Below are 14,736 nucleotides of genomic sequence, written 5' to 3' on the forward strand. Positions count from 1 at the left end.
CTCCCTCCCTCCCGGCCCCCATCCAATGGCCGGCAAATACCGGCCGCCAGCCGTCGTCCTCCACGGTGCCGCGGATTTTACGTTCATTTATAGTCCCGTAAACGTTTTGCGCGCGTTGACGGCCTCGTCTCAGTCGTCGACGTTTCTCATTAAAATGCGGCTCGAGTAGCTGTTTCGCTTTAGGGAATCGGAGGGTTTGGCTTGATGGAAACGCCGAGCCTCTGAAGATGATGTACTCTTCTCGAAGGAAGCCCGTCCTCTACTTTAAAGAGGACCGCAGGTGAGGCGACCAACTTCAAAAACGCCCCGTTCGCCTCGGGAAGTATCGCGATATGCGGTTCGTATTCGCTGCCGACTCGGAAACATCGCGATATCAGAGGATTCCAACGTCCCCTCCCTCCGCAAAGGTTGCCGAACTTGTCATGTGGGATGTCCCCGGACTCACCGGCGACATCACACCTCTGACGCGTAGCAGCGCGCTCACTGTGTCGTTTGTCTTCTCGGTATTAGCGATAAAAAAAAGAAATAAAATTAAAAAAGGGAACCATCCAGAGCGTGCCATGTGAGTAGTGGCACATTTTCTTAAAAAAAAAAAAACTGTAAGGTAATAATCGCTGGTGACTAACGACAGGCGCCACTTCCTGAAAAAGCCCGACTGTCGCGGTTCTTAATGTCGCACGCACTGTCGCGTCGGTACCGGTGACAACCGAACTCGCCGGTTGGTCTGAAGGTGACGGGAAACGTGACAATTTCCACGCGAATGAATGAATGAATGAATCGCGGACCACTAACCGGTCGGAGATTTCGCAACGTTTGAACGAATCGGTTCGTCCGCACGTCAGTTTGAATACGACTAAATCGTGTCGCTTTTTACGCCTTGACGTGTCGGGACTGTTGCGGCGATGATTGTAATAATTAAAAAATGATCTTTCCCCGATTTCCGCAGACGATTTAACCATCAATACGTGAACACGTTGGTACTTAAATAATAGTGATAATTGGGGGGGGGGGTGTTGGCACGGATCTCACAATACGATTATGTCACGATATGTTGGGATATTCCACAGTTAGCTGAAAATGTAAAAACAGAGCCGAAATACAAGATGCTGTGATCGGACCGACATTTGATGTTTCTCTATCGATATAATATCGGCACAAACAATATCACAATATATTGCGGTATGGATATTTTCGAACATTCCTAATAATAATAATTAAAAACCAGATATTTCAAGTGCAACCGCAGCACCGCGCAAAAGGACGCCTTTGGAGGAGTTGTCCGTGTTCGCTGAAATTTGCCTGTGCTTGCTGCGTGGGTTTCAGGTTGCTGTCGCGGAAGTGCACGGTGTTCAAGCTGTTCGGCCTCTGCATGCTGCTGGTGACGGGCTCGCTCCTCTGGATGCAGCTGAGCTGCTCCGGCGACGTGGGCCGGACCGAGGTGGACCTGCGCGTGCAGAACCAGCCCTACCCTCAGGAGAGGCAGCCGTCCAGTGCGGACGACCCCTCGTGGGGTCCCCACAAAATGGCCCTGATCGTGCCCTTCAGGGAGCGCTTTGAGGAACTCATGGTCTTTGTGCCGTACATGCATGCGTTCCTGAACAAGAAGAAAATACGACACAAAATACTGGTCATCAACCAGGTGGATCACTTCAGGTATACGAGTCCAGCTTCAGTAACACAACCCACAGGCACAGTAACGACAAGAGAAAATTCTAAAGTTTAGAAAAAAGTTTTGGATGGGAAATGGAGGTTCGGTGGACTATAAAGATATTGTCCAGACATCATTGATGTCGTACATCACTCTGTTTTTTTCTGGGCCACGTTTTGTGCATAAAGAGTTATTTTATTGTGCTTTATCTGAAGCGCCATGGTAGGTCTGTTCAAAAGCATTTTGGATAGTTTTGCTGCGGTTTGTGACGGATGTGCAACACGGTGTTATGTGGTGGGTGGAGCTATCAGCCTGCACTTGTGTGCACTTTTGACCTCTATATTGTCTCGTGCCTGAACGCATCACACGTCAAAGTCATTTAATCAGGCATTGTAATATTGAAATTGAGTACCTGAAGTTAAGAAATGGCGAGTAAGATGGAAAGAAGGAGTGTTTTGCCTCCTTTTGCCTCCGCATCACTTCCGCAGGAGATGCCCATGAAAATTAACTTAAAAATCCACTGCATTTTAGCCCTGCCACAAAAGGAGATCATTCTGCTGAGATAATTTCAGTGATCCTCTCGTTAACCCAAGTGAGAGTGTTGAGGAGCACAAGGCTGGAGATTCTGTCATGCTGGTTGAGTTAGAACAGCAGACTGGACACTTTAACCATGGTTACCTGCAAGGAAACACGTGCAGTGATCATTGTGTTGCATACAAAGGGCTTCACGGAAAAGGATATTGCTGCTACTTCAACCATTTATCAGATCATCAAAAGTTCAAGGAGAGTTTGTTCACTTGTTGTAACGAAGGCTTCAGGGTGACCAAGAAAGTCGGTATCGGGGTGCCACCAGTACAGAGCTAGCTCAGGAATGGCAGCAGGCAGGTGTGAGGGCATCTGCACACACTTTTGGAGCCTGGTGTCAAGAACGGCAGCAAAGAACTTGTGGTCAATCCTCAAGGGACACGTGGCCAAACAAAGACCCACAAATTCTGACAAACTGCAAGCACTGATTATGAAGGAATGGGTCTCCATCAGTCAGGATTTGGCCCAGAAGTTGATTGACAGCACGCCATGGCGAATTGCAAAGGTCAAATATTGACTCTTTGCATAAACTTGATGCAATTTTCAATAACACCACAGAAGCAACTGACAAAAGATCTAGAAGCACTGAAGCAGCAAACTTTGAAACCCTTTTACAGCATTTACCAGACGCCCTTATCCAGAGCGACTTACAATCAGTAGTTACAGGGACAGTCCCCCCCTGGAGACACTCAGGGTTAAGTGTCTTGCTCAGGGACACGATGGTAGTAGGTGGGGTTTGAACCTGGGTCTTCTGGTTCATAGGCGAGTGTGTTACCCACTAGGCCACTTCCACCCACAACTGTACATCTAGAGATTTTGTAATATTGCTGACTGGTTAACACGTACTGACCCCCCAGGTTCAACCGGGCATCGCTCATTAACGTGGGCTACTCGGAGAGCGGGAATGACACCGACTACGTCGCCATGCATGACGTCGACCTGCTGCCCCAAAACGAGGCCCTGGATTACGGCTTCCCGGCGGAGGGGCCTTTTCATGTGGCGTCGCCAGATCTGCACCCCCTCTACCACTACAAAACATACGTAGGAGGCATCCTGCTGCTCAGCAAGCAGCATTATCGTATGGTGCGTATGTATCGTGCCCTGTGCCGCGCCTGCTTTAAATAACCACCAAAGTGAGGACTGCATTAATCCGAAATAAACGGATGAACGGATTATTAAGTGTTACGGCGCTGTACGGAGTTGGTGACGTGCCTCTCTTCTGCACGCGCAGTGCAATGGCATGTCCAATCGTTTCTGGGGCTGGGGGAGAGAGGACGACGAGTTCTTCAGACGACTCAGGACTGCCGGACTGAAGGTAAGCTGGACGTCGTACGGACCGCCTACGTAAACCAACAACGTCAATAATAATAAAGATACCAACGGTAACAACAACCTGCCCAGCTTTTCAGGCCGAGTGGAATAAAAACGGGCTATGAGACCTTCAGGCACATCCACGATCCAGCATGGAGAAAAAGGGACCAGAAGAGGATAGCAGCCCAAAAACAAGTAGAGATTTTAAACACGCTAACGTAAATACGGTCAGTAAATGTAGAAAACCTTGCGGGAAGTAGTTATTCCACTAGGTTTGTATTCATATTTTACATGTGATACACTTGAGATGCTGGTCTATTTGTTTTGGCCACCCGCAGAGACTCCTTACTGAGCGCTGCCGAACTCCGCTTCTTTTAGGAGCAGTTTAAGGTCGACCCAGAGGGCGGCCTGACCAACCTGCGCTACAAAGTGGAGTCCAGACAGGAAGTGACCATCAGCGGCGCCCCCTGCACCGTAATAGGCGCCGAGCTGGAGTGCGACCTGGGCGACACCCCGTGGTGCCAGTTCAGCTAAGGCGGCGATTCCGCGTCCGACCGCGTGGGGGCGCAGTAATTCCCTGCTGCGGACCCACTTCCGAGTCCCGGCATCTCACCAAGTCGGAACTGTCTACAACTTTCCTGTTCGGAATAGAACTGTGATACGGAGCGCCTACATCTACACCAGGATTTTTTATTATTATTATTAGGATTATTATTATTATTATATTATCAGTTGTTACATACCTGTCTGTCTAGCCCCCAGAATAAGGATGGACTTAAAGTGCATTATTCAGATACGTTTTATTGTTATAGTTTTCAAAATGTGAAAGGTATGTTAATGAAGCTACTCTTGGTGCAGTTTCTCAGGCCTCGAGGTGGTGGGGATTTAATATTGTCGTTATTTAATAATTGTGAATGAAAATTCTTCCCAAAAAATGACAGTGTTTGAGGGTACTGTACGTGCGTATGCATATTTATGTTGTTTTGGAGCCTAGAACATTTGCACATTGTATTCTTACTGAAACTGAAGATATAAGTTAATTTCAAAGAGATGCTTAATTTTTTTGTTTGTTTACTTTCTGTTGTGTCCATCCGGGGATTATGGACATAATTTTGATACTATTTAGAATAATGGAAGAGTCTTGTTTACTCTGTTTTGTTACATTGTCCATCCCAGTAGTCTTTTTTTTTTTTTTTTTTTTTACTTTTATTATTAAATAAGGACCTCAACTGCTGTTAAAAGCTTTCCATGTCTGCCAAAAAAGGTTCCCTTTGAGCAAATATGAAACTTTTATTTTGAATATAAAATGCCGAAATACAAAAGAATTTTGTTTTAATTATTACATATTTTTATTGAATGTAGCTGAGGTTTCGGGTGGAGAGTTTTTTTATGTTCCGGCCAGAAATTAATTTGTCGATATTAAAAAATCCTCCAGTCGCGCCACGTTGACCAGTAAGGACCAGTTTCCTTACTGGTGTTATTATAGACTATTATTATAGAATTAAACGGGATTGGAAAGGTCGTGAACTCGGGCACGAGCCTCGCTGGCTGAACGCGAGTGTCGGGTCGTGGGTTCGATCCCGGAACCCGGTTCGGAGAATGAATAATAATTGGATCTTTAATAACTATCTAATTATAACGATCTGGTGATTTATTTAAAAAGTAAAATACGTGTATAATTCACATGGCCATGGACCTGCGTGGCAGCGTCACGGGAATCAGCGTCCTGGGATTTGGCGGCAGTTCTAGGCCACGCGTCGACATCAAAATGTCAATCACGTGACCGAAAAATAATAAAAATCACTTCATGTCCTGCTTCCCTATTTTATTTCTCTTTTGAAACGGACAGTATTTACAATATTTAATCATAATTACATATTTTATTTCATATTGAACATTACATGTTTTAGACAGACGTTCTTGCAACTTACAATCAATTAAGTCGCTGCTACATAGCACATGAGTGAATAATAATAATATATCCTTTTTGATAAAGAAGTATTTTTTTGTATAACAACACGTTTTTACGCCTTTTTATTAGTGACACATTCATAAATATCGTGATATGTATTTTTTCTAAACTCACAGTTTTCCATTTTATCGAATTGTTCTCCTTGTCTGTCTGTCCCGTTCTTTCCCTCCAATATTTTACGAGATCGGATCACTAGATGGCATTCGAGGGAAGATGACGGATCCCGTTTACTTACCGAGATAATTCGCATGATCGATAATAATCAGTAATAATCAGTAACTTGGGGGCAGCTAAACACGAAACCGCCTGTAACGGCACTGAAGCTCCTGACGACGACGACGATGGTGATGATGATGATGATGATGGTGAAACGGGGATTAACCTCAGTTTGGCAGGCAGGGCTGCAATCATCGCGACTTCACAGGCGGGATGGATGTCGCCCAATGGGACGCGGGCGGGGACTCCGCGTGGTTCTCATGGACGTCCGCTGCGCGGGAGGGGTGGCGGGGTGGGGGTGTCCCCTGAAAGGGGTGACATCTGTCCGGGGGTCGGTGCGACTCGTATCTCGACCAGCCATTGAGAGTTGGCTTTGACTGGGAAAAATCTGTACAGCAAAAAAAATAAACGAAGTCCAATGGCGTTATTATCGGATATTTATAATTCTGTACTTTTTACTCAGCAACATTAAGGATCTACAAAATATTATATATGTGAACATGTCATTTATTTGCATACTTAACAAACAATAAATCCAATTGAAGAGATTAAATAGTTGCAGACAAGTCATAAGTCTGCAAATGTATTTATTCAGGGTTTTATTTTCGCAAAAACGTCTCTGTGCGACCTCATTGCGACCGATAAAGATTCATTGCGTTTAATTTTTTTTTTTAATAAAGACATATCTTTAATAGTATTCAAAGCAATTAATAGAAGTCAACATATCAACATATTACAATTCCAAATTATTTCATTCTAAATAAAAAAAACACATAATATTAGGAATGAGCGGGAATTTGTGTGTAAGCTAAATATAAAATAAAGATTTTACATCGATTCTTGAACATCAATTTGACATCCAAGTCGGACTGGTTTAAAGGAAGAAAGAAAAAGCCGAAGTTCGGCGCCGCGACCTCCTCCCGTCGTCCAAAATGGCTGTGTGGTGCGCATGCGCAGCGCACCTCCGCCGCCGAGTGAAAGCAGGTACGGGGCGCCGGGTTCCACCTCGCGTTCCTGCGACGTTCTCCGGGAGAACAGGACCGTGGCGGCGCGCCGGATTCGCCTCGCATTTACGTGCCAAATATCCACCTTTCCGTTTTCTTTTAGCAGCAGACTCGCGATCTTGTTGTTTCGGGGAAATAATTATGGAGAAGGCGGGGATGCGCAGGTAGGATTTGTGACTCAGGTGTGACACTTCGCGACCCGGCACCAGAAAACAGCAACGACAATAATCACTCGAAATAATAATAAGACTGGAGACCATGTTCCAGCACGGCAAGAAGTGCTTCACCATCGAGTCGCTGGTCGGGAAAGACGCGAATTCCGCCGCCAGCTCTCCCGCGGACGAGCCCATCAGACCCACGGCGCTGAGGTTCACGGACTCGGTTCACCCCGGTCCGTTCGGCAGCTGCTTCCAGAGCTCCGGCCGCGGCGCCTACAGCGGCCCGGAGATGATGTTCCCGGAGCCGGGCTCCCACGCGGCCCTGCACCCGCTGCAGATCCCGTCCCAGTCCTTCTTCAGCCCGCAGAGGGACGCCCTCAACTTCTACCCGTGGGTCCTGCGCAACCGGTACCTCGGGCACCGGTTCCAGGGTGAGTCGGTTCACGCGATACTGATTTATTCACTTATTCGGGGCCAGGGGAAAACTGGCTAAAACACACACAAAAGTTTTTAATCGACATTTCTTATCCTCTTCTGGTTTCCATCTTTTTTGGTGAAAAAAGGGGAAAAAGCGCCGTTGTTATTATTGTTTTTTTTTTTTTTTTTGCTATCATTTAATTTTTTGCTGCGGCCTTGACTTTTCCACCTGAACTCCAGGTTTAATGTAGCGGAGAAATATTAAATAATACGGGAGGGAAATTCCAGCACGGTTACTGCGGTGGAATGCAAATAATAATAACCAGAATAATTACAACAATAATGTTGATAATAATAATAATAACTGGTATTATTATTATTATAGAAATAGCCATGCACTCATAGACTATACATTTTTAGCTTTTTAATTAAAACTTTAAATGTGTAATGTTCAAAAATATAAACAGTGGTTTAACTTAGCTTTTTATTCGGACTGTCAAAAAATAATCTTTTAGTAAATTAGAAAAGAAAAATGTGTTGATATTGTAATGAAGAAACATATCCTCCATTCGTTCAGAGCGTATTTTGTAAAAATGTAATAATGTAAAGCCACGTGAACCATTCTAGCTTTTCAGCCGACAGCAGGATTTCAGCGTTTCGCTGTTTCAGGGAGGTAAAGGCGTGATCAACAGTTATTTTTAATGTTGAAGACTGTCTGATTATTCCAGCTTTTGCACCATTACGCGAAGTTCAAATACTTTTTTTTTGTTGTAAAGATTGCATTTGCATTATTTATCAGACGCCCTTATCAAGAGCGACTTACAATCAGTAGTTACAGGGACAGTCCCCCCCTGGAGACACTCAAGGTTAAGTGTCTTGCTCGGGGACACGATGGTAGTAAGTGGGGTTTGAACCTGGGTCTTCTGGTTCGCGGACGAGTGTGTTACTACCACCCTCAGTTAAAGTTCTGATTCTGAACACGTCCATGTTCCACGTCCCACGGCCGATTATTTGAGCCACATAATGATGCGTGATGACAATAATAATTGTCACGATTGTGTTGGGATCAGTGGTGCCCGCCGGCTGTGGTACTCGGTCTTGTCAGGTGTGTTGATGATGGGGGGGGTGGGGGTCTCATGGTCCTTAAGGCCACAGTGGGGGGTCAGAGGTTGCAGGCAGAATCCCGGTACGCCGGCGGTGTCCAGTAACCCCGACAACGACTGTTTAGACAAGATGGACCGGGGTGGGGCAGGATTACCAGCGCTCAGTGTCACCGTGCTGTCGGGGGTGTTAATGGCATGAGGCGCTTAACTCCTCTGCCTCCTGACCCGTGTGTGAGGATGTTGGGAGGGGGGGCTGAGACATCTCCGAGTCCGTCATGCAGCGCGAGGTAAACAGGATCTCGCGGCTGCACACATGCTCACCGGGGCGTTTTGCCTCTAATGCTGCCGTGGTGATCGGGTCAGAGGTCACATGTACTTTCTTGCCTTTTTCTCTCTTTCCCGGTCGACCTGGTTAGGGCATCAGGGGTAAATTGACGGGAGGAACGGCAGGGCGAGCGCAGGCAAGACAGAGCGCGTTCGTGCCAGGGGAGCGGTGGCCACGCTCGTGTAGGTGCCACCTGCTCCCCTCTTCGTCATGCCGGGGGCCCTCTCTCAGGGACCCCTCACCAGGGCGAGCCGGAGGGGTTCTCTGAGATTGAGGGGATGAAGGTGTCACCGCGGGGTTTAGGGAAGTTTTTTAGTTTTTTTTTTTTTTTTGTGACGGTCTGATGTAAAAGAGTCTCTTTTTGGCCTCTTGGCGCTCAGTGTTCCCTGAGGGACGTTTAAGAGGAGCCTTTCAGCACCTTCAGGACTCAGATCATTACTTTCCTTCTCCCTGAACCCACCCCAGCCCCCCGGTTGCAGCAGCGCTTGGCACGTTTTTCTCCCCCTCTGAGACGTCTCTATTGTTTTTTCGGCCTCTGATGTTCAAAGCAGTTTTTTCTTTTTTCAGCACACCAGCTGAAAACAGTTGTCAATGACAGTCCTGTGGCGGAAACTATGCAGAGGCCAAGAGCGCGTATTTTAACAGCCTGTTATTTCAAGGCCGCCGTCTTGCATATTTTCATCGTCCTCTGACTACCCAGACGTTTCCTTTTTCTCACAAAAAAAAAAAAAATGCCAGGACCGTAGGAAATAAGTTATTAACTCGACTTAATTTCACAATACAGCCACTGATGTGAGGACGTCTTGAATCAAAGTTGCTCATCTCAACCAGTGTTTAGCCTAAAGCCAGCAAGAAAAGACTTGGTCCGGGGCCATTGTGTGAAGATGAAAGCTGGGTTTCCATGTCTTGAAAGGAAGCCTAAGTCCACAAGTCCTACAGCTAATCCCCCTTTCATACACGAGTGATGCCATTAATGCTGCTTTGTGCCGACGCTCGGTACATCTCCCAGTTTTGTTAAGGTTTTAAAAAGGGTAGAAACACTCAAGGGAACCTTTGTGTGAAATAGGTTTTAATTAGCAAATTCAATTAGATTTGTCCCTAACAGGGATGTCAGCACTGCTTAGGTATGTTTGCTTTTGTAAAATTGGTGTTAAATGGGAAAAAAAGTGTGTTTTTGCTGATTAAATATTTCAGTGTTTGAACTGAGCTATATTTGCAGTTTTCTTACTCTATTAATATGGAATATTACAAAGGATGAATTGAACCCAGTATTTCAATATAATTAGACATTTTATACTAAATATATGTTTATATAATGTTTATACAAATTTTATACTAATGTAATTACTCTGTATTTTTTATACTTTATATTATAATGTGTATAGTAAGGTATTATTTTTATTGCCATTAGAAAAACGTATAAAATAACAGAAGCGCTGTAATTATAATTAATATTTCATGTGACTTTAGGTGAAATGTTCTAAGCATGTCAACTTGTATTATTTGTAAAAGGCTGAATAAAAGGTGTATTATTACACATTTTTTATTTATTCTCAATAGCTGTAATCCTAAGAATATTTGTAAAATTACATAAATTTGAAGAGTTTATTTAGTGTCCAGAAAGACAGGAAACCTACAAAATATAAATAACATTAATGTCCATTTTTGTTTATTACAAAGAAGTAATCAAAAGTTTTAATTGTAGATTTCCTACTTGTGGGACTAATAAAAGAATAAAGGGTCATCTTGTCTTAATTGACCAGGGTCCATGTATTTTGGAGGACATTTTATTTACACTAAATAGCTAAGTAAGTAAGTGAAGTGATTGTCACATGTGATGCACAGCAGCACAGCACACGGTGCACAGCTGTTAATGTACCCCCCAAATAAAAAGTAAAATAAATAAATAACAGCGCGATAATTGGCTTGTTGATGGGATGTAAGGCACAATCCAGGTATTTGCATTTTATCGGTTCCCAGCAGTTTTTGCTGCACACCTGAGCCGAACGTTGGGACGTTGGGACGTTGGGACGTTGGCACGTCGGGCACCATTTTCTGTTTTGGCGCATGTCTATGGGGAAAATGAGGCAACTTTGTTTGCGCGTGATTGCGGTCATATTCAGGCTGCATTTTCTTTTCAGGCCAGGCACACCCCCAACTACACAGCGGTCACCCAAGTTTCACATCCATTTGCTTATGTAAAAATGCCTTTTCTTATTTGTGATTTTAATAAACAGATAATGGGGTTGAATGGACTCCAGATGTTGACTCTGGTCATGGAGACGCACGTGACGAAAGCGAAAATGGCAGCATTTTACTATTGCCTTGCGTTGAATGAAATCTGATGAAATGTCGGACGTTTCGATTTGCTTAACTGCCTATCAATATATATTCATCTCAAATGTTTTTGCATTTTTTCCAGCCTAAGATATTTACTTATGGCTCCTCGGTGAGTCGTTACAACTTAAAGGCCTTATATTTGTATCCAAATGAGCTTAATGCCCGGCCATTGGTAGATGTGCAGGGTAAAGCAGAGACTCTCAATGCAGCCGGGGTCCGGATGCTGGCTGCAGGACATCCGTCACGACGACGGCCACCAGCAGAAAGCGCAATATTCAAATCAGGACGCGCTTGTGACTAAATGCGTCAAAAGCACGTTGTGTCTCTGATCATTAAAGTAATCGCGACATTACGACGAGAACTGAACAGAATTGGCAAATTCATTTCTTTTTTTTTTGTTCATCTGGGAGAACGCAGTGGAAGTTGTCCGTGGTCTCTGTCAACTGGCACCGGCGCCGGTTTTATCCCGGATTGTACACTGGGAAAGTCATTCCTGTCTGTCATCTCAAGGCCCCCGTGTTTTCCGTTGCCAGGTGAGGACAGCAGCCCGGAGTCGCTGCTCCTGCACGGGCCCTTCTCCCGCAAGCCCAAGCGGATCCGCACGGCCTTCTCCCCCTCGCAGCTCCTGCGCCTGGAGCGCGCCTTCGAGAAGAACCACTACGTGGTCGGCACCGAGCGCAAGCAGCTGGCCAACGGGCTGTGCCTGACGGAGACGCAGGTGAACCGGGGGGGCCGCGCCCGTCGGACGTGACTCACGGGGGACTGGTTGAGCGCCGTGGCGCCGCCGGATGTGCGCGACTCACGCCGGTGGAATGTCCGTAAACTCTCACCATCCCAGCTACGATTGATCGTTCATGCCAACAGCTTGAACATTTTCAGAACAACATACAAAATTGTACATAATGCTTTTAGAACGTGGACCGTCGGAAGTTTTAATATAGTGTGTTATCAGGGTTGGTTTTTGGAAATGTGAAGAATGGCCAAAATAACGAGCGAAAACAATCATGGAAAGTTGGGAGGATTCTTCTGGCGAACAAATGCAGCGTTCTTGACAGCGTTATGTCATATTTGAAGGGGGCATCTCTCCCGGCGGGCCTGTAACGGCATCTCTTTCTCTCCTCCTCAGGTGAAGGTGTGGTTCCAGAACAGAAGGACCAAACACAAGAGACAGAAGCTGGAAGAGGAGTCTCCCGAGTCCCAGCAGAAGAGGAAAGGAAGCCAGCACGTCAGCCGCTGGAGGGTTGCCACACAGCAAGGCAGCCCGGAGGACATTGACGTCATTTCCGAGGACTGACGCTCGCGCTCGGCCCGCGACTCACCCGCCTGAAGGCAGGACCAGCGACTGTTGGAATTTTATCTCTTTAATTATTACAAATTTTTCTTTCTTTCTTCCGGAAAAAAAGGAAGCGACGGCGGCAAGTGGCCGTGCCGAAATAACGATAACGAGAGGGGACAGATCGCCAGAAAGCTATGCAGCCTGCTGGGACTCACCGTTTTGTTTTTTTTTGTCTTCGGGAGAGATGAGGGGACCTCTGTGCCTAAAATGAACAGGAACAGGATCCTCTGGGGACGACACTACGTTCGTGCGATGGCCAACTGGATGTTTTCTGTACATCTATATTCCTCACAGGCTCTCGGAAACGCCAGAACACCGACTCGACACCACATGTGTACAACGGATCCCGGTTTCACGTCAACTTCTGCCAACTGATCGTCTAAAATGAGGATTTCTGTGTGATTGTGGGAACGTTGTGTTGTAATATACAGACATTGTTTAGGTACTAATTTAAAGTTGAAAAATTCATTCCTCATGGCAAAAATGAAGCCTTTTTATGCAAAACGAGACCGTTTTTTCTATGCATTTTGCATCACCAACAGTTGATGCTTTGAGTGTTTCATATTGTTCTTGGACAGCACCGGTACTTGTGTTCCCCATTTACATGTTCAAACACACAATACACTGAAATGAACTCATTCAGCCATCCAGTCAGCCACTCCTTACCCTTGGTAACAGTTCGTAGCACTTCATAGCGAGATCCTTTTAAAAAAGATATTGTTAATATGGTTGTTTTGCTGATTGCGTAGAAACTTATTTTGTATAGTTTTTTTTAACCATTCTTGGTCAGATGATTAGAAAATTAAAATGTTAAAATACGTTTAAATTATTAAAAATCTGGCACTGTGTTTTGTTGTTGAGCTATTGGAGGATTCACTGGTTCGAGATTCAATACTTCAGTCAGCAATCAATTCAATTAAAAAAAATAAAATAAAATGTTATATATATATATATAATATGTTTTTTTTAAAGACACACATACACACATGCACACACACACGAATATAAATGGCAGCAGATTTTTGGAAGAATCAGCACAGACTGGAATCTGTTTCTATTGGCCATCATGTGGACAGTTTTTACGCACAGATTTGGTTTGAACCAAATCGGTGGCAAAGTTCATATTTAGAAAGTTTTCAGCTCTATGTCAAGTGCCAACTTGGCGAATGCATCTTTCATTATGGCAACATTGGAGCGCGCCAGCATATTATTAGGTCCACAATGACCTAATAATAAGAATACTATTTTTTATCATGATGGTTCTCAAAATAATAATAAGAATACTATTAGAAATCGAATTATTTAACATCATCTATTTTATCTGTATGTGACTAATTAATAAGGGGCCATCCACAAGCTACTGCAGGCTGTGTGAAATTTATCACCATCACAGATACTAATATACTGAAATAATAATTTTCTTTATTTTCCTGCCAATTCTCTCTTTACAAAATGCATTAATCTGTTCAGCCAAGGCACAGAGAGGAGTCAAACCAAGCCTCATATGCAAAATTAATATCTCTCACATACCACATGGCTTTTTTATTTTTTAGAAAAACATAGCTTGTGTTTGTTTTATTTGTATTTGTACAAGCAAATAAGTCAAATAATTCATTTCTTCTTCAAATATATGATCAGGTGGTATCACCACTATAAAATACAAAAATGAACATCCCTCAATTAGCAAGACCCTCTTAAGTCCTCTTAGGGAATGAGGTTCTGGGTCTGAAGGAGGAGGGACAAGTTTACAGGGATATGGGTCTGGGATACACACTGTCAGGCCACGTGCTTGGCTACAGCGTCACTTTCTTATTTTTATTTTTACAGCTTCTACAGCATTATTATTTTTGTTATTATTATTCAGCAGAGGACTTGGGCTTTGGTTCAAACTGTGAATCCTTACACTTTAAAATCAACAGCAAAAACACGACTACAGTTAATTTTTCAAAATATTAGAATTGCAAGACATCAGGGACAGATGGCACTTTTCTGCAGAAACGAGATGGGAAAATAAATAAATAAATAGATCTGCGCCCTCGGAGCCGACAGTTTTGGTCTGTGCTGGAGCAGCCAAAGGAGCAATGAAAAGCATCTTCTTCTACACAGCTTGCTGAAGAACAGTCATACATCAGAACATGTTTATGACAGAACATGTAATAACTGCATGGATAATTACATAATTACTATATAATGAAAATTAGAAAGGTGTGCATCTTCAACAATATTCAATAATAAGCGTTATACAACTAACTTTCAGCAAAAGACTTGCAAAATGTTCCCACTGTGTCTCACATCAAAACCGCAATAAAACTAGACAATAA

At 44.2% G+C, this 14,736-nt stretch overlaps 2 protein-coding genes and 1 long non-coding RNA gene across 5 annotated transcripts; 2 read left to right on the forward strand and 1 right to left on the reverse strand.

Annotated features, from left to right (window-relative positions):
- The first annotated feature begins 11 nt into the window (after positions 1-11).
- Positions 12-5,357, forward strand: b4galt7 (xylosylprotein beta 1,4-galactosyltransferase, polypeptide 7 (galactosyltransferase I)). 2 transcript variants are annotated; one of them, XM_028960868.1, is made up of 6 exons: positions 12-280; positions 1,324-1,653; positions 3,091-3,316; positions 3,465-3,548; positions 3,635-3,739; positions 3,923-5,357. In XM_028960868.1, exons 1-6 carry the CDS (start codon positions 228-230, stop codon positions 4,076-4,078), a joined length of 954 nt encoding a protein of 317 aa, XP_028816701.1. In that variant the 5' UTR covers positions 12-227; the 3' UTR covers positions 4,079-5,357. The 2 variants fall into 2 exon arrangements, with proteins under 2 accessions (XP_028816701.1, XP_028816700.1); XM_028960867.1 differs by lacking the exon at positions 12-280 and adding an exon at positions 402-562.
- Positions 1,516-7,242, reverse strand: LOC114768518 (uncharacterized). The gene is made up of 3 exons (XR_003743071.1): positions 7,024-7,242; positions 5,899-6,120; positions 1,516-1,594 (listed from the first exon to the last, which is right to left on the reverse strand). It is a non-coding gene; the product is annotated as an uncharacterized LOC114768518 (long non-coding RNA).
- emx3 (empty spiracles homeobox 3) lies at positions 6,711-13,108 on the forward strand. Of its 2 annotated transcripts, none has more exons than XR_003743070.1 (3): positions 6,711-7,325; positions 11,613-11,893; positions 12,206-12,257. XR_003743070.1 is itself a non-coding variant. In XM_028960869.1 (3 exons), the coding sequence occupies exons 1-3, from the start codon at positions 6,995-6,997 to the stop codon at positions 12,371-12,373; spliced, it is 684 nt and encodes a 227-aa protein (XP_028816702.1). In that variant the 5' UTR covers positions 6,711-6,994; the 3' UTR covers positions 12,374-13,108. The 2 variants fall into 2 exon arrangements, 1 of the variants encoding a protein (XP_028816702.1); XM_028960869.1 differs by having other exon boundaries at positions 11,613-11,797; positions 12,206-13,108.
- The last annotated feature ends 1,628 nt before the right edge of the window (positions 13,109-14,736 follow it).

Source organism: Denticeps clupeoides, chromosome 18, assembly GCF_900700375.1.
Source record: "Denticeps clupeoides chromosome 18, fDenClu1.1, whole genome shotgun sequence".
Lineage (NCBI taxonomy): Eukaryota > Metazoa > Chordata > Actinopteri > Clupeiformes > Denticipitidae > Denticeps > Denticeps clupeoides.

Bases quoted from the DNA above. Each gene is read 5' to 3' on its own strand.
- b4galt7 (XM_028960867.1), top strand. From the start codon at position 423: ATGTGGGATGTCCCCGGACTCACCGGCGACATCACACCTCTGACGCGT. The intron at 563-1,323 runs GTGAGTAGTGGC...CGTGGGTTTCAG, and splicing joins AACCATCCAGAGCGTGCCAT to GTTGCTGTCGCGGAAGTGCA. The intron at 3,740-3,922 runs GTAGAGATTTTA...CGCTTCTTTTAG, and splicing joins GGATAGCAGCCCAAAAACAA to GAGCAGTTTAAGGTCGACCC.
- emx3 (XM_028960869.1), top strand. From the start codon at position 6,995: ATGTTCCAGCACGGCAAGAAGTGCTTCACCATCGAGTCGCTGGTCGGG. The intron at 7,326-11,612 runs GTGAGTCGGTTC...TTCCGTTGCCAG, and splicing joins CCTCGGGCACCGGTTCCAGG to GTGAGGACAGCAGCCCGGAG. The intron at 11,798-12,205 runs GTGAACCGGGGG...TCTCCTCCTCAG, and splicing joins TGTGCCTGACGGAGACGCAG to GTGAAGGTGTGGTTCCAGAA.